At 41.7% G+C, this 24,054-nt stretch overlaps 1 protein-coding gene across 1 annotated transcript in view; it reads right to left on the bottom strand.

Moving 5' to 3' along the window:
* Nucleotides 1–206: 206 nt before the first annotated feature.
* Nucleotides 207–24,054, bottom strand: part of LOC100619803 (zinc finger protein 420-like) — a 121,181-nt gene continuing 97,333 nt past the window's right edge. The window contains exon 8 of the mRNA XM_056825815.1: nucleotides 207–2,254. Coding sequence (XP_056681793.1) covers nucleotides 1,091–2,254 — 1,164 coding nt within the window. The 3' untranslated portion in view covers nucleotides 207–1,090. The remainder of the gene's footprint in view (nucleotides 2,255–24,054) is intronic.

Here is a 24,054-nt window from a genome sequence, read left to right as displayed (position 1 = left end):
CTTTTTCTGGAGGCATTTCTTGTCATAAGTCCCTCAGAATTATATTGAATTATTTTATTGCTGAGAGTAGCAAAGTTTATCACAGATGATCATTCCATAATATTATTCTTACTGTGTCTTGAGGTCCATCCAGTGGCCTCTCTGGGAACCAGGGTTGCCCACCCAGATGTGACATCACAGTCAGATAAATGAGGTGAGACATACCATGCATTCAGCCCATGTACACAGGCATCACACACAGTGCTCTGCCATACTATCATGGTATGTTTATTATATAGGTTTTTGGTACACGCACATAATCAATTCTCTACGTATGTGACATTCTACAGTTTGATTGGATATTATCAATCACCTAAACAACATTCTTGTGATGTTACCACAACAAACAGTTCTGTGATCATTTACTAGGTTTCTACAACACTGTGATAGATTTGATTAATGTGAATAGTCATTTGTAGGTTAGTATCCCTTGACTTGCTGAGAGGATCATTGTGCTTTTGGTCAGTTTTCACTCTCCATCATAATTGCTTGGGAGATAAACACAAAAACATATTGGTATCTAAGCATGAGGACTTTCGGCAGACCAATTTTGGGGTTTTCCTCAATTTACAAGTTGTTTTTCTTGTGTTACTTTGAGAAACCTAGTGACGCAGTTTGGCATTGGTTTCAACAAACTCATTCAAGTGTGGTAACTACAGGACAAGATTCATTATAGTACTCAACCTTTCAGCTGGTGTTTATTGTAGGGATTATGTTTGTGCTTGAGAAAGGAGGGGTCATGGGCAGTAATCTTTGGACTTTTATTTTGTAATTGCAATCTTTTGGGGGTAGTAACCTAGGGGGCTTAAAGTGGGGTATATATTTATTGATCCTATAAGTATTTGCTCTCATGTTATTTCTCCTGTATTGGAAGAGAATAATAATCATAACAAGTCCACTAGGGTGGAAAATTTAGGGAGAGAAGTCACAAAGGGGGATCAGCCACGGGCCCTCATTCTGGGGTCTGCTTTGCTCACCTTGCTTTCACAGACTGTGACCTTGTCAGATGGTAGGGGCATGGTAGCCTCTTGCAAATGTGTACAATGTACTCCTAGTTCTGCTTATTTTTATCCACAGTATGGATGCTGAGATGGTTAACAAGGCCACTCCTCTTTGTGAAACCCTTTCCACACTGCTTACATTTGTAACTTTTCTCTCCAGTGTGGATTCTCTGATGCTTAGCAAGATTACCCCTCTGTGTGAAAGCCTTTCCACATTGTTTGCATTCATAAGGTTTCTCTCCAGTGTGGATTCTCTGATGCTTAGCAAGATTACCCCTCTGTGTGAAAGCCTTTCCACATTGTTTACATGCATAAGGTTTCTCTCCAGTGTGGATTCTCTGATGTGCAGCAAAATTACCTCTGTGTGTGAAATTCTTTCCACATTGTTTACATGCATAAGGTTTCTCTTCAGTGTGGATTCTCTCATGTGCAGCAAGATGGTCCCTCTGTGTAAAAGCCTTTCCACATTGTTCACATGTATAAGGTTTCTCTTCAGTGTGGATTCTCTCATGTGCAGCAAGACCACGCCTCCGTGTGAAAGCCTTTCCACATTGTTTACATTCAAAAGGTTTCTCTCCAGTGTGGATTCTCTGATGGGCAGCAAGTTGGCCCCTCTGTATGAAAGTCTTTCCACATTGTTTACATGCATAAGGTTTATCTCCAGTGTGGATTCTCTGATGTGAAACAAGAATATTTCTCTGTATGAAAGCCTTTCCACATTGTTTACATACATAAGGTTTCTCTCCAGTGTGGATTCTCTGATGCTGAGCAAGAACACTCCTCCGTGTGAAGGCCTTTCCACATTGTTTACATGCATAAGGTTTCTCTCCAGTGTGGATTCTCTGATGTGAAGCAAGATCACGCTTCCATAGGAAAGACTTTCCACATTGTTTACATGCAAAAGGTTTCTCTCCAGTGTGGATTCTCTGATGCTGAGCAAGAACACTGCTCCGTGTGAAAGCCTTTCCACATTGTTTACATTCATAAGGTTTCTCTCCAGTGTGGATTCTCTGATGTAAATCAAGATTACGTTTCCATAGGAAAGCCTTTTCACATTGTTTACATTCATAAGGTTTTTCTCCAGTGTGGATTCTCTGATGCTTAGCAAGATTAATCCTCTGTGTGAAAGCCTTTCCACATTGTTTACATGCATAAGGTTTCTCTCCAGTGTGGATTCTCTGATGGGCAGCAAAATTACTCCTCTTTGTGAAAGCCTTCCCACATTGTTTACATACATAAGGTTTCTCTCCAGTGTGGATTCTCTGATGTGAAGCAAGATCACACTTCCATAGGAAAGCCTTTCCACATTGTTTACATTCATATGGTCTCTCTCCAGAGTGGATAATTTGATGTGAACTACATTCAGAGTTTTGACAGAAAGGTCTCCCACATTTATTACTCAAAGAAAGCATCTTTACAAGTTTATCTTTTGCATGTCTGATGAGCTCTAAACTCCAACCAAGGGCCCTTTCCTCTATGTTTCCTTGATATGTGGGCATTTTAGGAAGATTCTCGTGCAACTGAATACATCCTGCTTCACAACGAAAGCATTTTCTGTATTCTCTATCATGATAATCATTTATTGATGTCAATTTCATATACTGATTTAGGAACAAATATTGGCTGAATTTCTCTGCAATTTTATCAAATTCACAGTCACTCTTTGGACTTTTATTTACCTTCATATTAGAGTCACCGATTTCTCTCAAAATGAAGTCACATGGACCCTCATTTATGAATATTTGGGGGCCAGATTCTTCCACAAAAAGGATCAGCTTTGAAGATATCTCCTTCGCTTCAAAATTGGTCTCTGCCTCTGAAGAAATCAAATAATGATATGAACACAGAAGGAAGAAGGACGTGGATACACACACACACACACACACACACACACACACACACACACACAGAAATATAAGTTTCCTAGGCAAAAAGAAGTTTTCAAAGTTAGGGGAAAAAACAGAACCTGTCACTGGATACACAATTTGGTTATAATTGCAAGATGAATGATTTTACAATATCAGTGAAACTTCACAACAGATCTGTAACACAAGCAGATCAAAGATTCTCATCATGCTTCAGAACTCATGTCATAAGCAAAGAATGGAGGAGTGATTTCCCTACAGATAGACTACATCTCAAACCCTCTGCCTAAGCACGCTATGTCCACAGTATTGAACAATCTTCGCTCAGTGCCCTTTCTATCTTTCCTTTAAAAGTCACTCTTTGCTTGTTCTTAAAATTTTGTGAATCTCAGATAACCTTCCAGATATTCTCTTCTCATCATTTTGTAAACTCTCACATGGTCATTCTTGGTAAATTTTATATGCTGAGTGAAGAAACAACTTCACTCTTTTTAACTCTCATGGAGTAATTTTCCAAGTGGAATATAAGGTTTCTTTTTTTCTCTACAGTTGCAAAGATATTGTGCTATTTCATGCAGGCATGCTAAACATTCATTTTATTTTATGATCTACCATATATTATATTTCATACTCTATGCTGAATCCATGATCCATCTCTCAGGAAATAAACATTATTCAGGATTGGTCTGCCAGCCTACAAATCTACCACTCCCTTCACTACAACAGATAAAAATTTTTTTGTGATAACAGCCTGTATACATCTGTTTTCGCCTCACTCAACTGGACAGGAGCTCTATGGGCCTTTTTGTTCTAGCAGTCAGGGTGATTCTCCTTGTTTAAAACAGGAGATAAATTTTTCTCTAGGAACTGGAAGCCCTGGGTATACAGAAGAAGGAAGGGATCAGGAGAGGATGATGAAAACATTGGTCCTTTTAACAGAAAGGGGCCATGTAAGCAAGATCTACAGAATGGTTTCTGTTGCATAACTGTTGGGATATTTGCAGGAGGGCAGAAATCATGGAACCATTTGCAATCAGAAAATTCCATCTTGATTTACCTGATATAACAGGCACATTCCACAACTTCAATTACCAAGACATGAAAGGCAGCTTTTAATGAAGGCGTAAGAGTTCAGAACTTGGAGTCAGAAAAACAAATTTAATCCAGACTGAGAGAGATGGTAAATGGGCATCCCTAGGCAAGTTATTTAACCTCTATTTGCCTCAGTTGCCTCAACTATGAAGTGAGGACAATGAGAGTATCAAACCCACAGGGATGGTGTGAAATTAATGAAAAAATGAACTTCTTAACCCAGTAGAGGACATAGATCAGGCATTTTAAAATGCTTATTCCCATCCTTTCCATTCCTATCATCTGGTCTGGAATTTGAGGGAAGGGTAAAAGAGGAATAAGGATAAATATACTGGACTAAGCAGAATTAGGGCTGTGAGCTACAGTTTCATACATTTCTAATTTTATTTCCATATTATTTATTTTTAGAAGTGAAAAATGAAAAATAACCACAACCTCAAAACAAAAACCCAAATAAACAAGTGAAAAATTGTATGCTTTCATCTGCATCCCAACTCCAAAAATACTTTTTCTGGAGGCATTTCTTGTCATAATTCTCTCAGAATTATACTGGATCATGTTATTGCTGAGAGCAACCAAGTTCATTACAGTTGATCATTCCATAATATTATTCTTACTGTGTATAATGTACTCCTATTTCTATTTATTTCTCTCCACATCAGTTCATGGGGATCTTTCAAGTTATTCCTGAAATCATCTTGTTCATCATGTCTTACAGCATAGTGGTAATGCATCACCATCATATACCACAATTTGTTTAGCCATTTGCCAAGTGACAGACATCCCCTTCAGCTTTCAATTCTTTGCTACCACTAAAAGAGTAGTTACAAATATTTACCTACAAGTAGGCCCTTTTCCTTTTTATCTGATATCTTTGGGGGCACTGACCTAGTAGTGGTATTCCTGGGTCAAAAGGTATGTAGTTTTGTAGCCCTTTAGGGGTCATTCCAAATTGCTCTCCAGAATGGATGGATCAGTTCATAACTACAAGTGTTTCAAGTTTGTCACATCCCCTTCAAACTTTGTTACTTTTCTTTACTGTCATATTAGCCAATCTAATCAGGCTCAAGTGATGCTTCAGAGTCCTTTTAATTTACTTCTTTAATCAAAAGGAATTTAGAATACTCCTTGACATGATTATTGATAGCTTTGATTTGTATGAAAACTGCTTATTCCTAACCTAGAACCATTTGTCAATTGGGGAATAACTTGTATGCTCATGAATTTGACTTAGTTCTTTATATAGTTGAAAAGAGAGATCAAAGAAATCTTTTATAAAACACTATTTCCCAGTTTGCTGTTTGTATTTTAATCTTCATTATATTGGTTTTATTTCTACAAAAAAAATCTAAATTTAATATAATCAAAGTTACTCATTTTGCTTCTTGTAATGTTCTCTATGTCTTGTTTGGTCATAAATTCTTCTCTTTTCCATAGATCTGCCAGATAAATAATTCTACATTCCCCCAATTTACTTATAATAATAATCACCCTTTATATCTAAAGCATATGCCCTTTTGACCACATCCTCAAATAGGATGTGAGCTATTGGTCTATACCTAATTTTTGCCATACTGTTTTCCCAGCAGATTTTGTCAAATACTGAGCTCTTATCCCCAAAGCTGGGATCTTTGCATTCATCAGACATCATATTACTTGGTCAGTTACCCCTAATTTATTCCATTCAACCACCCTTTAATTTTTCTATCCATTTTTAAATTTGAATTACAATCTGAAAAGGTTATAGTTGTTTATTTTTTTGCATTTCATCATGAAGTTCTTATTACTCTGGTTTATGGTCTTTTGCATATTTTCCATGTTCAGCTGAAAAGATGATATATTCCTTTACTATTCCATTCAGGTTTCTCCAGATATGTAACTTTAAATCTAACTTTTCTAAAATTTCATATACTTCCTTTATTCCTTTCTTGTTTAATTTTGTTGAGAGATCTGATAGGGGAAAAGTTGCAGTTCCCCATGAGTAAAGTTTTATTGGCAATTAACTTCTTATTTTCCTTTAGTAATTACTGACCTTATCTTTTAATCAGATCTATTTTTGTTTTAACTTTGTCAGAGATCATAATTGATATTCTTGCTTTCCTCATTTTAGTTGCAGCCCAAGAGATTCTGCTCCATCCCCTTCCCTTTACTCTCTGTATCCCTGTAAATGCCAAATGTGTTTCTTGTAAACAACATATCCTAGGATTGAGGTTTTTAATCCACTCTTCTACCTGCTTCCATTTTTATGGATGAGATGATCCCATTTACAATCACAATTATGATTACCGTTTCTGTGCTCCCCTTCACCTTGTTTTCTTCTTTTAATCCTGCACTTTCTCCTTTCCTTCTGTTCCTTCACATTATTTCCTTTTTAACCACTCCCCCCATTTCTTCCCCCTTATATTACTCTCCTTACCACCACCAATTTTCTTAAGTCTCCTTTTATTTCTATTTTTTGTTTTAGTCTGCTCTTTTCAACAGGAATGTTTCAATATCCTCTTGTTCATTAAATAACCCATCTACCCCTGAAAGTACATAGTGAATCTAAATGTCTGGTTTCTGGTTGTAAAGCCAGTTTATTTGCCTTCCAAAATATCATATTCTAAGCATTCTGACCCATTAATGAAGATGCTGCAAGATCTTGCATAGTCCTCACTGGAACTCTATAATATCTGAATCATTTCATTCTGGCTGAATGTAGTGCTTTCTTCTTGACCTAGGAGTTCTTTAATTAAGCCATAATATTCCTGGGAGTTGTGATTTGGGGATTTATTATAGATGGTGATCTGGGGATTCTTTCAATTTCTATTTTACCCTGATTCAAAAATATAAAAAGTTTTCTTTGATAATTTCATGTAATATGATGTCTAAATTTTTTTTTATCATGACTTTTAGGTACTCCAATACTTCTTAAATTGTCTTTCCTGGATCTATTTTCCATGTCAGTTGTTTTTTAGTGAGATATTTCATATTTTCTTCTATTTTTAAATTCTTTGGGTTTTGTTTTTTTCTTGCTATCTCATGAAGTAATTAGTTTCTATTTGCCCAATTCTAATTTTTAAAGAATCATTTTCTTCTATAACCTTTTCATCCCCTTTTTCATTTGATCAATTCTACTTTTCATGGAACTCTTTTCTACACTAGATTCCCCCCACCCCCATTTCCAGTTGGTCAACTCTATTTTTTAAAAAAATTCTTTTCTCCTTTGGATTTTTGTACTTCTTTTATGACTTGGCCAATTTTGCTTTTTCAGCTTTTCTTTTTGCATTAATTTTATTTCTTTTCCCCATTTTTCTTCCACTTCTCTTATTTGATTTTTGAATTCCCTTTTGAATTCTTCCAGCATCTGAGACCAATTCCCATTATTATATCGAATTTTGCATGTGGCTGCTTTGTTATCACTATCCTTGCTTGAATCTATGCCTTGCTCTTCTTTTTCTCTTTAGATATTTTCTTTGGTTAGCTATTTCTTTTGCTGTTTGCTCATTTTCCCAGACTTAAAAAAAAAAAATATATATATATATATATATATATATATTATTACTTCCATCTCAAAGTTGGACTCTGTTCTCAGGGTAGAGAGAGAATTCTTTTAAAAGTTGGGTTTTTTGATATGGCTCCCCTCACCTGTACTTCTGGTTTATTAAGTTTCATTTCATCCATACCAAGATGGTATCACAGCCTGTAGGCTTGGTGCTCCCATAGCTGCTGATGGGTTGCAAGACTCAGAGAACTTGGAGCTACTTTTCTCTGAGGCTAGGGTCTTCACCACAGGCTTGAACTGGCCAAATGATTTTGGAGCCTCACTATGGCCCTGTGTGAAACCTTCAAAATTCAAGGGATGGGGACCCCTGTGGGCAGGTTTACTTCCAGTTCCCCTTTATTCCCAGAAACGGACTCTTCTGTCTAACTTCCAAGTTGTATTCTGCTATAGGCTTACCTTACTCTGACACTTGATTGTTCTGTGATTCTGGAAATTTAGAAGTGCTGTTTACAGGTTTGTTTGAGATTCTCAAGATGGTTCCAACTTTTACTTCTGCTATGACACCTTTGTGGCTCCGCCTTACCCATTAAAACCTTTTAATAAGACATCCTTTCTAAAGACCAGATCATTCCAAATGGGAATGAGCTGCCATGGCAGGCAAGGTATCCCCTTTGATGGCCAACTGGAAGGAAAAATCTTCCTGGGTATTAAATAGGGAACTTGCACACAAAATTCAGTGGTAATTAGAGGCTGGACTACATAACTTTTGAAATTAGCTTCAGGAATGTAAATCTGTAACACTGTTTTAAGCTTTCATCTGAAGCTACATAAAACAGAAGAGAGATGATTTCAGGAACAAGAAAGGAAAGTCCCAGCTTCTCATCACAGAATTCAAATACTTTTTTATGAAATGCAGTCAGGAGGAGAACACTATGTAGAGATCATCACTTTTGCTTTACTATCCCTTGACAAAGACTTAAAATTCTGCACTTTTGACGTAGAATGAAGACATTCCCTTAATGGCAGATTCAGAGTTAACAGAGGAAGTGGTCCTTACCCACAAAGAGTAGATTTTGCACATTCTCCAGCATGACCTCCAGGAACAGCTCTTTCTCAGAATGGTCCAAGAGGCACCACTCCTCCTGGGTGAAGTCCACAGCCACATCCTTGAATTTTATCAACCCCTAAACCAGCAAAAGTCACAAGATTTAGAGCTGAGTCTTCAGAATTCATCCAGGCCTGTCCTCATCAACAAACTGGAGAAAACTAAAGCCCACAAGGAATTTACCCCAAACTCCTAATCCTGAAGTATCACAGCCCACACTGGAGACCAGTCATTCAGGGCCCAGTGGTATACTGACAAAGGCATTTTGGTTTTGAAGTGAGAATCATCTTGGAAGAGTAAAGGCTGTAGAAATGTCTTATGTAGTCTGAAATGCTTTCCCCTATGGAATCTGAGTGATGGTATAGGTTCTCTGAGTGAGGTAGGAAATTCTGTGAAGAAGAGAAGTGATCTGAATTTCTTCCTTATCATAAATGACAGAATTCATGTGGTAAGAACATTTTTTTAAAGTTTGTGAAAAGGTAGGAAGTACTATATATTCTGTGGGGAAATATTACCAATGATTAATAAAGAGAAAACAAAGAAAATGGAATTCTCTTCCTAATTTCCTAAACAGCTGAAATACTTTTACCTAGATGAAAGCAAAAAGAGGAGTCCAGAGATTTATATGGGATCAGATTCTGATTCTAGATAAGTGAAGAAGAGCAATCTAATGTTGTATTAAGACTTTGGCAAAACATTGGGTATGATGTGTCTTGGTCAAAATATCCTGTCTTTATTGAGTGCATGTCATTGGTGACTGAAGTATATTCAATGATTTTATGTTTAGATACACATAAAGAAGAGTGTGATAAGGAAAGGAGAGGGTGTTCATCTTTTAAAAATATAACATCTGGGGGCAGCTGGGTAGCTCAGTGGATTGAGAGTCAGGCCTAGAGATGGGGCGGTCCTGGGTTCAAATCTGGCCTCAGACACTTCCCAGCTGTGTGACCCTGGGCAAGTCACTTCACCCCCATTGCCTAGCCCTTACCACTCTTCTGCCTTGGAGCCAATACACAGTATTGACTCCAAGACGGAAGGTAAGAGTTTAAAAAAAAAAAAAAAAATATATATATATATATATATATATATAACACACATCTGACTAACAGATTGGGGACAGGGCTCATTCATGAGAAAAAAAATTGATAGATTAATAATTGGAATTCTCAAGAGGCAGAATATCTTCATTTTAAATTAATTTATTAAATGACTAGTCATTTAATGTGGTCAGTTGACCCTTTCCACAATATAAAAGAAAAAAGACAGTTCTCTAGCACTGGTGTCTTGTCTTTATCTCGCTCTTTCTATATCTCTTGTCCTTATCTCTCTCACTTTATGTATTTATGTGCCTGGTGCCCAACCCACTCAGTCCCTACCCTGGACATCCTCTGAAATCTCAGATTCATATATAACCACTGAGGAGGAGGACTTAAGAGATCTCAACTCCTTCCTCATTACTTCATCACAAGAGAAGCAGGTCCTTGTCCATACAAGAAAGCTGTCCGTCCAAGCTTTCCCCAGTCTTGTGGCTGGCCTAGCACACCCTCAAAATGGGTCAAAAGTTCACCACGTCTTGCCAGGACTAACTTAATCCATTTATTTTAACAAAAGAAGGGAAACTAACCCCTAGTTTCATAGCCTCAGGAGAAGGGGACAGCAAGCCTGGAGTTTTTACCTTGGTCAGGCTAAAGGGAAATTTATTCCACAAAAATATCACAATTGAACTTTAATTTTCAAAAAGCTTATTATAGAAAACAAAACTTCTAAGCCTAGACCTATAACTATGAAACCTGAGGAAAATAGGTCAAGAGAAGAAGAGGCAGACTGAAGAATAATTGACCAGCCAGTGGCCAGACCTAACAATAACAGGCTACTTGGCAGGACTCTTTTACTTTTCCATATTGCTCCATAGAAAACCCAGGCTACACCTGGTATTGGATGCTCTTCCACTTCACCCCTTTCTCACACATTCCCTACTTTGCAGCCTGAAATAACCCTGGGACACACAGGGGAAGAACAGTTTGAGGAAAAGATCAGTTTCCAAGCATGGGAGGACACCAATTCCCCAGACCTTCAATACACTCTAGAAACCGGAAAACCTTACAGGAGCCATTCCGATGTGCTCTTCATGCATGCAAGGGCTATTCCACTTCCCTGCAATGGCTTTTTCCAACCCTATGGCTACACTCTGTAGACACCTTCAAGTCTTGAGAGGAATGGGTCTGAGCTGAAATTCTTTGGGCCAGAACCAGCATTTCCTCTCACAGGATAAAACTAGCTCTACCACAACAGTGGCAGGGGCAGAGAGCAGCGCTGGAGGTTGGTCTGGGAGGGAGAATTGCTCCTGACCTATGTGAAGGGCATTCAAAGAGTTCAAACAGGAAAGATGAGGCCCAGGGAAAGGGAAACCATCACCAGTAGCAGGGGCAGCAAAACATTCTCAACCAGAAGGCAGAAAGATATCAGCCCCAAAGGAAAGCAGAGAAATCTGGGTTCAAAGGGAAGAATGCAGAGACCTTAGTTCCAAGGAGAGCAGACAGCTTCTTGTTTTGAACTCATGTACCCTGGACTGTTCACAGACACAAGTGCTGCCAAAGATGGTGCCATTTTGAGTGCATGGCCCCTGAGATTAGGATACGTCTGGGGGGGGATCATAGGAATCAGGCAAGCTGCTTGACTTGAATGTGTCTTTCAGAGTCACAATTCTGCAGTTCAGCCAGTTCCATTTGGTAAATTATATCCACATTTTCAATGTCAATAGAAAATGAGTCATGGAAAAGCTGTATGTCCTGTTCGTGTAGACGAAGCTCTTTAAAGCTGAACTGGAACTCCTTTTGCAACTTTTCCAGTGAATCCACACATGTTTCTTTTGGGAATGCAATCAAGGGTTTTTCTGTTAAGAGATTTTGAGTTAAGGGGAGATGGCAGAAATTTTCCTCCTTCATTTGTTTGATAAAGAGGCCAAACCCTAATCCTAACCCTGTCACACCTTGCACAGGCCCATCACCGCCATCACTATACTGTGCAGCAGTATACACAGTACCGAATCCCCTCCCCCAAATCGCTGCTCACCATACTGATGTCTTCCATTGTGCAGCCACATAATCCTTTGTGCAGTGCCTGGTTCTCAGAACAAAGGACTATGTCACCGGAAGTACTACTGAGCAATGCCTCCCTTTGTGGTACTGCCACATACTCACTAACAATGAAAGAGGTGCCCCTTCCGGAACTGTGGTGGGGGCCGGATAAATGGCCTCAGGAAGCCACATGTGGTCCTCCGGACATAGTTTGGGGACCCCTGTTCTAATTGGACAAGGAAAGACCTCAAGTTTCTGAATGTTAAGTGCACTCTAAGTTCCTGGTAGTTTAATAATGTTTGAAAAGCAAATGGCCCTCACCCATAATTCCCATCTTTTTCTTCTGCTAAAAACATACCTTTTCCTGTCTGTGCCCTCACCTGATGTCACCCCAAACTTCTTCCAAAGCCTCCCTGGCAGGCCAGACTGACCTGTCCAAACCCCAGAACCTGGAGGTCAGGAGCGGAGACTGGGCCTGGGCCATCCCTGGAATGGGGGGACACCTGGCCATCCCCTCTGATGGAGTTTGTCACACTGGAGGGTGGATGAATCAATGACTGAACTTGTGCCTGTCTGGAACCTGGACTGGCACATCAAGCAGGGGCTACAGAGTCCCTGGAAATCCCCAGAACACAGTGAGGAATTGTGGGTGACCTTTGAGGTCACACTGACAGCAAGCAGTGATGGCGCCCCTGGAAGTTTGGGAAAGACAGAGGTCTAAGTTCTCCTGGATTCCACCTTTGTGGAGCTTGGTCAGGATAGGGATGGACTGTACTCACCTGGGAAGGGGGCCTCTGGGTGCTGGGGGCCATTCCCTCTGGCTCTAGACTTTCTGCTTCAGCCAGACTGTGGTGCTTCAGGGAGTGGGAGTCCCAAGGTGGGAAGACTTCTTCCTTGTGCACCTGTGGGGAATTAGAGAGGGGGAGGGCTCAGAGGGGCTCCCAGGGCCCTTCCCCTGGCCTCAGAGGAGACTCTCCCCACAGGAGGGGACAGGGAGCTTCAGGCTGGGAAAGGACCTTGGACTGGACTGGACAAAGATTCCCCAGCTTCTCTGGTGCCATTTTCGGCTTCATTCCATTCAGAAGCTGCTTTGGGTGCACAGAGTGGATCGAGGGAGACTCCTAGGAGGAGAGCTTACTGGGTAATTGGGGGGGGGGGGGACGCTGGACAGAGAGATGGGCAGCAGGTCCAGGTTGGGGAAAACGTGTTGGCATTTGTTCTGTGCCAGAGATCAGAGCTCCTTCCATGGCCTCTGGGCACGGGCACCCCCCACTCCAACCAGGCTCATGTTGGCTGCTTCTCCCTGTGCAACTACAAATCTGCTGCCGCTGAACTACTTTTACCCAGCACCCTTTGGAGTGACGTCCTCATTTTGCACAGGGAGAGGAGCTTGGAAGGTCAATGAGGCTAAGCCCCACACTGCACAGCTCTCAGGGAGCTTGGGGGGTTTTCAGCAGAGCTCCCTGGTTGTGGGTGTCGCTGGCTCTGCTCACTTGGCCGAATTAACCCTTTTCTTCCTCACTTTATTGTGATTAAATCCTACGTGATACATACTTGGAGTATTTCTTCCCCTTTAATCTCACATCCCCTTGGCAGGTTCGGACCTGAAGGTCCCCCGTGGGGAAAAGGCCCGAAACAGCCTCGCCCCCAGCCTGTGACTGCACCCCTCCCCCAGCCGCCCCCTGACTCCGGGGCCGGGGAGGGAGTCCGGGGTGGGGGCGCAATGTTCTCCTCCGGGGGAGGGCAAAGCCCCGCCGAGGCTCCTGGACCGGACAGAGCCGCCCCCGCCCCACACGGGCACTTCCGTGTTTGTCCCTTTCGGATAGTCCTTTGAAATGGTGGATAGACACAGACGCAGACGCGGACCTCCCCTTCCCCCCGCCACACCGCCCCGGCCCATCCTCCCTTGTTGCACGGGAGGAGCACCTTCCCTCTTCCCAGGCCTCCCACCCAATCCCAGGCTATTACCACTTTCTGGTCCACACGGATCTTCCCGCTCTCAAGAGAGACGGAGCAGGGAGCCCGGGCTACTGCGCCTGTGCACTGGCTCCCTCCCCTCCCCTTCTAAAGGAGGAAACGCCAAAGAACCTCGGAAGTGAGCACTACAGAAACTAAGACGGCCTTGATTTAGATTCTCAGCACGCCCTGGGACCGCACTGGGGGGAGGCACTTGGGTCGTCATGTCCCGGCATTCTGGGAAATGGAGTCTTCCTCAATGTGGGGAGGGGGAAAGCCTTGCAGGAAGTCATTACTGGTATTGGGGAAATGGAGTCTTCCTCAAGGGGAGGGCCAAGGCTTGGAGGAAGTCATGACACAGGTATTCTGGGAAATGGAGGTTTCTATGAAGAGGGACAGGGTGTGCCTGGTGTCCTGACACAGGCATTCTGGGATATTCTCCTGCCTTGGTTCCTGGGTTAAACCTCCTGATGGGGGAAGGGTCATAAAGGAAATGTTCCCCAGCCTGGGGGGCTTCAGTCTTCTCCCCTCCAGCCCTGCCATGTATCTTCTTTTTCTGAGTGGAAGCTGCCTCAGGCTAGACCTTGGCACACAGCAGGTATCTAATAAATGTTGATTGATTGATTGACTGATCCCTCAATGGAGTGACCCCACAGCCTAGGGAGTGGCTGCTAGGATGCCCCCTTCTGACACAGAAGGAAACTGAGGCACGGGGCAGCAGCTAACCCTCAAGGGCCCAGACCTAAGACCCCCCCTCCCACAGCTTCCCCTCCTCCTGGGATCTCTCTGAGCATCCTGCTGCTCTTTCTGCTTTGGGGGTGTCCCCAGGGCTCCCCAAAGGAGGGGCCAACCCTCTCACTAGAGGAGGAATCAGGTGACTCCAGGGCTGCCCTCCTGGGCCTGGAACCCCCAAGATCTGGGCTCAAACCTGGTTTCAGACACTTCCCAGCTGGGGGATCCTGGGGGATCCAAGGCCCTGCCCAGCCTCTACCTCAGTTTTCCCCATTGTGAGATCCACACAATAAGAGCCTGAGCCAGGGACTCTCAGGAAGGGGGTCCAGAAAGGATCGAAACAGAGCTGCTTCCTTCAGGTCTCTTGGGCCACTGGGCCAGCTAAGGAGAGTCTCCTTCAGCACCTCCCCCAGCCCACAACGCCCAAAGACCTTTCAGAGGCTGGGGGAGGCCCAGGAACTCCCTCCTGCCCTTTGTGAGGCCACAGAGGGCAGCAGTAGCCGCTGAGCCCAGGCTCAGAGCCCTGATGGACAGAGGACAGTCTGGGGTATCTGTGTGTCTGTCTGCAGGGCTGCTGGGCTCAGGCTTTCAGGCCTGTCTGTCTTCCACTCCTTTGGGGCTTTCTGGGCAGAGATTTGCCCTTTCCTTCCGAAGTAGTCTGAAGAGGGTGAGATAGAAAGATTGAAATAGATAAAACAAATTTTAAAACCCTGACAGCATTTTTCAGGGAACAGACCTAGCTTTACTCCCTCAGGAGGTCAAGCTGTTTATGCAGATAACAAACTAGTCTCTACTTAGCTTGGGTGCAGTGTGGAAAGGAAACAAGACTGACAGTTTGTGGGGGAAGGGGCAACTGGGAGTGGCAGTTGGGTCTTGTGACTAGCACTTTCTTCCTGCCGTGTGGGACTTGCTGCCTGCCGTTGGAGGAGAGAGGAGCTTGTTCAGCCTGTCTGAAGTGGCATGCTCTTCATGTTTCAGCCCAAAGATTCAGGCCCATTCATCTCTGAAGGTCAGACCTTGTTGCTTTCTGTGTACTGTTACGATTCTGAATTAGAACAACGAGAGTAAATGGGAGTGGGACAAACTCTCTGCCAGCCTCTGGGGCCTGACCTCAGGTCTGAAACTGAGAAAAAACTCCAATCCCAACAAGTTATTAAACTTTATGTTATTTGAATTCGCAGTCAGATAAGTGGACTCTCTTTTCTGATCATAGAGGGAGCTGAACTTCAGCTCAATCATTCCAGGACAAAGAGTCCTTATTGGATCCCTGCGGCTTCCTCTCAGCAGGGGGCATCTCCCTCCCTTGCCTCACCTAGCACTATTCCCTCTCTCTCCTTACCCCTATACAAACCTCCCGTTAATCCCCATTTTTTTCAATCCCATTTCCTTTCCCAATAAATATTACAGTTTTTGGCAGAGCCAACTAAGTTTTCCAACCTATTTTGTCAAGAATTTGAAAAGTTGGGCCTGCATACATTTCAAAAGCCTGTGTGACTGTGAAAAGTAAACATTTTGAGAGCAGTGCTGAGTGCAACTAATCTGCCTAGTGATACCACGCCCAAAAGAAACCACTCCTCCTGCAGGGAGGAGGCGACTCTTAAAGGGCCAGATTTAAAAATATTTTTTTTCTGTTACAAAAAGGCTTTTCAAGATACAGGATGGCAAAGAAACTATTACTTGCCATTGGTTATCTAGCCTGGATTGCATATTTCTTGTATATGTTTTACAACTTATTTTTTGTCATGATTCCGGATTATATTTATTTTCTGCTTAGCATCTATGAAACATTGCAATGGCTGAATATAAGTATGTATCGCTTGATTTTATTCATTCCCACATATGCTGGAGCATTATTCTTCTTAACCAAATTATACTATGCCCTAAAATTAGGTGTGCATCTAATTTTTGGGGAAAAAGCAAAAGATAATGAAATGGCTGTGATGATTTTAGCCATGAGGGAGGAGATAATGCAAATAAAGGAAATGATGAAGCAACTGACTGAAGAGAAACAATGTGGCAAAGGTATTAATAAACAACAAGACATACCTAAAAATAACAATGTAGTTCAGCAAGAAAATACAGATGGGGCTGGAGGTAGAATACCAATATTGCCACTAAGAGATCAAACAAGCCTACAACCAGATAGTGGCATAATTCATATTAAAACACATAAGCCATTTACAACAGCTGACCTTGAAAGTCTGAAAAGACGAATGCTTTCCTGGTTTTCAGAACCGATGAGATGTTTAAAAGAATTTAAAAGAGCAATTAGGTGTTATGATCCATATTTCCAGGACACTGAAATTCTTCTCTCAGAATTATTTTCAAAAAGGGAAAAACAACAATTCCTTGATGAAACTAGAAAAAATCCAAATTTAACATCATGGCCAGAGGAAGGAACAGACTTAGAGTTATCTAATAATGAAAATCTATGTTACCTAAGAAAGGCCAGAGAAGATCTATTAGAGGCAATGAAAAGTTTTTCAAAAAGACCAGATACTTGGGGAAAATGTGAGAAATTGAGACAGGAAAATGGGGAACATCCATCAAAGTTCCTCGATAGAGTGATTGAAGTAGCAGAGAATGTGCTTAGATTTGAAAATTTAGCTGAACAAAATCTCCAACACATAAGGAGACAATTTGTGAAAGGCAGTAACACACCTATTAGATCATATTTTAAACTTCAATGCCCAGATTGGGAAACACTAAGTCTGGAAGATTTAAGAAAAACGGCAACTTACATATTTTCAGGTCATAAAGAAATGCTAGAGGAAAAGGATGAAATAATAAAAGACCTTAAAGCCAAGCTCAAGGAGGCAAATAACTCAAGTAAATATAAAGAAATTGAAGAAATAAAAAATCTAGCCACTCTGCAATCGTACAAACCCACAAGAAATTACACCCCAAGCAATCAAAGGAGAATTTTACCCAGATGTTTTCTCTGTGGAAAAATGGGTCACATGGTTCGAGACTGTTATTTAAAGGCACAATTATTCCAAGCTAATAACAAACAGAGGTCTTGGAAAAGCAATGTAAAGTATAGCAGCAATAATACACCAACAAATGCAAAATGTTGTGATTGTAATTGCAAGAAATAATTGCAAGCACCAAATTTAGAAACCATGGAGAGATATATCCAACAAGGAGCAAAACCATGTTATTCTCAAAAAATCTCAGGTACTGCCAAACAAAGTCAGTTATGAAGCCAGGTACATGGGGTAACATCAAAAAGGAAAAATGGGAAAGGAAAAATGAAAAGGAAGGAGACTGCATGCAAATAGAATGTGGGGTGCCAAAAGCACAAAATAAAACTAAGGAACAGATAGAAGAAGAAATCCAATTAGATAATGATGTAACAGAGATTAAAGAGAAAAATTTTGGAACAGTAGAACAAGCTACAAAGAAAGAGGAATAAACCGAACTGGCAACAGTCTGTAATACACAAATTGCAAATGAATTAATTGAAGCACATGAGCAAACAACAGAAGGGTCTAATGGGGACAAAAATGCAATAACAGAGAACATTCAAATTATCAGACCTCCTGGAGACAGTGGCATGAAAAGCAGGGATGATATTACAAAAGAAAATACCAATGACATAATAGAAAAGTCAACCTTAAATCCTTATGCAGAAGAATTCCAACCAATAGTAACTGCACAAGAAAAAGCAAATACAAACATTGTTATGCCATCCTTAAGTCTCCATGATAATGCAATTCCATTACAAACTGATGATGGCTTGCAAAATGAATCTTCAAAGCAACAAGAAAAGTCTGTAGATGAAGAACAAAACTGGGATTTGAACAAAATAGAAATAGAGGCACCTATGGTCCAAGTGTGCCAACAAAATGAGAACACAGAACCAAGGGTTATAATAAAAGTGGGTAATGAGATCTACCCAGCTCTAACTGATACAGGAGCAACTAAATCTGTTTTAAAAACATCTCCCGAAGACAGCCAAATCACAAGTTACATACAAATAATGGGGGCTACAGGGAAAAAACAGAGAGTACCAAAACTAAAATAAAAAATGGTAACACTAGGCAACAGAACACACATTCTTGTTAATCCCAGAATGCCCAATCAACTTTTTTGGGAGAGATTTTTTTGTGTGTAAAATTGGAGAATATGATAAATTAGGGAAAATCTTTCTACATCTACCCAAAGACTCTTTAAAACATTATCCATTGCTGTGCATGGGGCAAGTGGATGATGAACAAGTTCAGAATGAAGGTACAATATTTGAAATACCAAGTGATATACCCGAAGGACTTTGGGCTACACATTCTTCAGATGTAGGGATTCTAAAATCAGCAACACCAGTAAAAGTAGAAGTTAAAGAAGGGACACCACCAAGGATACCACAATACAAACTAAGTAAAGAAGCCATCGATGGAATCAACCCAATTATCCAAAGCTTATTGGATCAGAAAATTTTAATCCCAACAATTTCAGAATATAATACACCAATAATACCTATAAAGAAAACAAAATGTGACTCTGAAGGAAAAGTTCAGTGGAGACTGGTCCAAGATTTAAGGGCAGTAAATAACTTTGTGAAAAAGTCCCATGAAATCATTCCAAGCCCATCTAAAATAATTTCAGAAATCCCAAGTAACTCTAGATATTATACTGTTGTTGATCTGTGTAGTGCTTATTTTAGCATTCCAATTGCAAAGGAAAGCCAAAAAATCTTTGCTTTCACTTGGAATGGGACTCAGATGACATGGGGAAGATTACCAATGGGATTCTGTGATAACCCAACAGCATTTTGCCAAATCTTGCAAAAAGATTTACAGAACATCCGATTCAAGGAAAGCAAAATTGTGCACTATGTGGATGACATTCTTCTTGCATCCCCATCTGCTAAAGTTTGTTACCAGGACAGTAAAAAACTCCTCCTAGAGCTATATAAGAAAGGTCACAAAGTTTCCAAATCAAAACTACAATGGGTCATGCCTAAAGTGGAATACCTAGGATTTATCTTGGAAAAGTGGACGAGAAAGATTTCCAAGAAAAGAGTAGAAGACATACTGAAGTTCAGTGTGCCAAAGACTAAGAAACAACTGAGAGCCTTTTTAGGAGTGACAGGTTTCTGTAGACAATGGATTCCAGGCTATAGCCAAATAACAAAATGCCTAACAGACTTAACCAAAAACACAGTCACAGAACCTTTGAAACTAATGAAAGAGCATCTCCAAGCCTTGGCACAGCTCAAAGAAGCAATCATAACAGCTCCAGCCTTAGGTATTCCAGACTACAACAAAGAATTCCATCTCTTTGTACATGAAGCCAGAGGCATAGCTTCTGGAGTGTTAGTCCAAACTTTAGGACCCAATTTTAGGCCAGCGGCATATTATAGTACACAGCTAGATATAATTGAGAAAGGAATGATTCCCTGTTTGAGAGCAATCGCAGCCACAGCAACCATGATCCAAAAGTCATCTGATTTGGTATTAGGATCAAAACTTAATGTCTACTCTGCACACCAACTAGAATCCATATTGAAGAAATGTCATTTACAAGCTTTCACACAGCAAAGACTTTCTCAATATGAAATTGTGTTACTAAGCAATGAAAATATCACTTTAAAACGTTGCCAACCATTGAATCCAGCATCCTTGATTCCAGATATTCCATTAGAAGAGGAACCCATACATAATTGCCAAGAAACAATATCAGTAGTAGAAAAGCCAAGAAATGATTTAAAAGACACTCCCCTGGAACAACCCGACATTGAAATGTATACCGATGGTTCGAGCAGGATAGTTAACGGAGAAAGGTATACTGGAGCAGCAGTAGTAACATTAACAGAGACATTATGGTATGCATCCTTACCAAAGCACATGAGCACTCAAGGGGAAGAGCTAGTTGCTTTACTAAATGCTTTGCAAATTGGTAAAGATAAACGGGTCAATATTTACACAGATTCCCAGTATGCATTTTCAGTAATTCATGCCACTGCAGAAATTTGGAAACATAGAGGATTTTTGACAAGTGCAGGTAAAGAGATCACATATGCCAAACTCATAATGCAACTTCTTGAGGCTGTACAACTTCCCAAGGAAGTGGCAATAATCCACTGTAGATCACATACAGGGGCTAATGATCGTGTGTCTTTAGGAAACCATAGAGCTGACATTACAGCAAAATTTGGAGCTAGAGAAGGACCTTTTCATGTATTGAATTTCTCAATAGTTGAACAGGACAATCTAACTGATGCCTATAATAAGCAGGAAATTCAATCGTGGATAAAGAACTTAGGAGCAAAACAAATAAGAGGAATATGGTTTTCACAAGTAGGCAAGCCCATCCTGCCTAAAAATTTATTTTATCATGTGTGCAATACAATACATGCACAAGGACACTGCAGAACCAAAGCTGTGATCAATTCAGTGAGACGATTTTGGACTGCACCAGGAATATCCTCATATGCCATAAGAATTTGTCAAAAATGTAAAATTTGTATGCAATTCATTCAGGGAGTTTATAAGACCAAAGGCTAGGATTCATGGTAGGCACTTTCATAAAGATGAAGAAGGCTGAGACTTTGTCATCAAGGAGTTTATAGGAAAAGAAGGAATTTCACACTGTTCCCTAAACCTGGAATGTTGTTCCCAATTTCTCCACCATATGGACTACAGTCTATCCTTTAAAGACTAATTGAAATGTGGCAAAGAGAATTAACTTTGCAAACAGAGGACCTTGAGGTGAATCTCATCTCTGCTACTTACTAGGCAGTGTAATATTTATTGAGAAAGGAAATAGGATTTGGAAAACAGGGTGATAAATGGGAGATTTATATGGGGGTAAGGAGGAGTTAAGGGGAAAGGGAACATTGCTTGGTGAAGCAAAGGAGGGAGATGCCCCCTGCTGAGAAGAAGCCGCAGGGGTCCAATAAGGACTCTTTGTCCTGGAATGATTGAGCTGAAGTTCAGCTCCCTCTATGATCAGAAAAGATAATCCACTTATCTGACTGTGAATTCAAATAACATAAAGTTTAATAACTTGTTGGGATTGGAGTTTTTTCTCAGTTTCAGACCTGAGGTCAGGCCCCAGAGGCTGGCGGAGAGTTTGTCCCACTCCCATTTACTCTCATTGTTCTAATTCAGAATTGTAACAGTACACAGAAAGAACAAGGTCTGACCTTCAGAGATGAATGGGCCTGAATCTTTGGGCTGAAACATGAAGAGCATGCCACTTCAGACAGGCTGAACAAGCTCCTCTCTCCTCCAACACGAGGCAGCAAGTCCCACACGGCAGGAAGGAAGTGCTAGTCACAAGACCCAACTGCCACTCCCAGTTGCCCCTTCCCCCACAAACTGTCAGTCTTGTTTCCTTTCTAGAGATTTGCCCTTTCCTTCTGAAGTAGTCTGAAGAGGGTAAGATAGAAAGATTGAAATAGATAAAACAAATTAAAAAACCCTGACAACATTTTTCAAGGAACAGACCTGGCTTCACTCCCCCAGGAGGTCAAGCTGTTTATGCAGATAACAAACTAATCTCTACTTAGCTTGGGTGCAGGAAACAAAGAGGAATTTCATGAATATCAAAAGGTCAGGATGGAAGGGAACTAACATTTGGCTAAGTGAAGATAAACACTCCTTAGATAACAACCCCAGTAAATCTAAGTGTTGTCTCTTCATCTCCGACCTTTCATTCCTGTGTTAAAGTTTGTTTGTTGTCAGATAAGAACCTGTATGTGATAAGAAATAACTTGTATCTTGTAACCCTATATAAACTGTTCCTTAATGTCAAACCGACACATCTTGCATTAGGGAATTCTGTCCCAGCTGGTAGATTCTTTATTTTTCTCTTTTATTAATAAATTGCAGTTCCAATAATTGAAATTCTAGGTGTTTGAACTCATCTGTGAATTGTACCACTTCACTTCTGTAGTCTATTTGACAGGGGAGGAAACTGAGGCAAGCAGGGTCAGGTGACTTGTCCAGGGTCCCGCAGGAGTGATCTCAGGCCTCTCTGACTCCAGGCACTGAGGGGCTAAAGGCCCTGGAAGGGCATCTCTCCCTGGACAAGTCTTCCTTTTCTTGCCTCAGTGCTGAAGCTGCTGCTCTGAACTCCTCTCTGTTGTTTCTGGGGCTCAGGAGGAGAGAATACACAGGCCTGGGATGGGGGGGATGGCAGGCCCTTCCCTGGACTCCAGACTCTCCTTCCAGGCTTTGGGCCTGTCCAGGCTGAGCAGTACTTCAGGGGGTGGGAACCCCAAGGTGGGGAAACTTCCTCTTTGTACACCTATGGGGAATTAGAGGGGGGGCTCAGAGGGGCTCCCAGGATCCCTCACCTGGCCTGAGGGAGTCCCACAGGAGGGGACAGGGAGCCTCAGGCTTGGAAAGGACCTTGGACTGGCCAGGAAGAAGCCTCCCCACTCCCTCTGCTGCTCTTTGACTTCATTCCATTCAGAAACTGCTCAAGATCAAAACTCCTACCCTGGCATGTGGGCACAGACTTGCCTGCACTGTCCCCTGAGAAGGCTCATATTGGCTGCTTCTCCCCTTGGCCTGCTCTGACCTGAACATCCCCTGCATTGTCTTCCTTGTGCTGATTACAGGCTTGTTCTTTCTAAGGACTTGGGTGGTCCTCTGTTTCTTGAGGTTGAGGAATGGTTGCTGGAAACTTTGAATGGAGGTGGAGCAGGAGTGTGGGAGCTGAGGTTAGTACCAGGAAATGGGAGGCTGGTTTTTTTAGGGTTTATCTTCTGAGTAAGGCAGGAACTCCTCAGCAGGCAGGAACACTTCAGGTCAAATTCCCTGCTGCCCTTAGCACCCTAGGAGCCAACAGAGACTAGATATCTTTTTCTCCACTCAGCATTGGGGACAGGAAGCAAAGACCCCCCCCCCAGCAGTAGGTGACCTCTCAAATCCCTCTTCTGAGTTCCAGGATCCCTTGTCATTTGGCTCCTGGCTTGCCACCAAGGTCTCCTTCTGCAAAACCCTCTCTTACTCACTTCAACCCATTTCTTGCTTTCCTTCCCACAAAACCCAAGAGGTTTCATCCAATTTTCCATCACTGCAGGGGGTTAAATGCCAGAGACTGTGGGCAAAAAGCTGCTTCTCTGGGGCAAAAGTGGTTTTCAAAGTGGGTCTCCTGACTGCTTCCACCTCCTGTTTCCAGGGAGCCCACTTTCAGGCCAATCAGGAAGGAAGCTGCTTCTATGTGCTGGCCTGGGGGCAAAAATGTTTGCTGGTATTTTATTCCTAATGGATTTGAAAGTTTTTCAGGACTAACAGAGCACTTTTAGTTGTTCCTGTTTCTGCTGACTGCTCTCCTTAGTCAAGACAGGTGGGGTTTGGAAAAGGTGGTAAAGAATTCTGGGCTGTGAGATAGAAGCTCATGGGGACAGGGTTGCTTTGCCCCAGGCAAGGAGGGGGCTGTGGGGTGTGGGTTTCTCCAGGTGGAGCCCTGAGGGCCAGTCTTATTGTTACCTAAGAAAAAACAGCCAACCTAGCCTGTAGCAGCTGGTAATTCAACTGTTTTCAGTTTAAGTGGGAAAAAAAAAGAAGAAAAATTTAGGATTTACCCTTCCACAGCAAACAAACCAGCAGCTGTAACTCATTTAATCTGTTTTAAACTGCTCTAGGAACTTAGAGCAGAGTAAGAACTCCAAATTCAAGAATTTAGTTACTAAAGACACGAGTTAAGGATAATAAAAAGTGAAGACAATTGAGGTTAATCATGAAAACCT

Source organism: Monodelphis domestica, chromosome 4, assembly GCF_027887165.1.
Source record: "Monodelphis domestica isolate mMonDom1 chromosome 4, mMonDom1.pri, whole genome shotgun sequence".
Classification (NCBI taxonomy): Eukaryota; Metazoa; Chordata; class Mammalia; order Didelphimorphia; family Didelphidae; genus Monodelphis; species Monodelphis domestica.
Note: the sequence above shows the minus strand (reverse complement) of the source record. Positions and strands in the feature narration are given on the sequence as shown.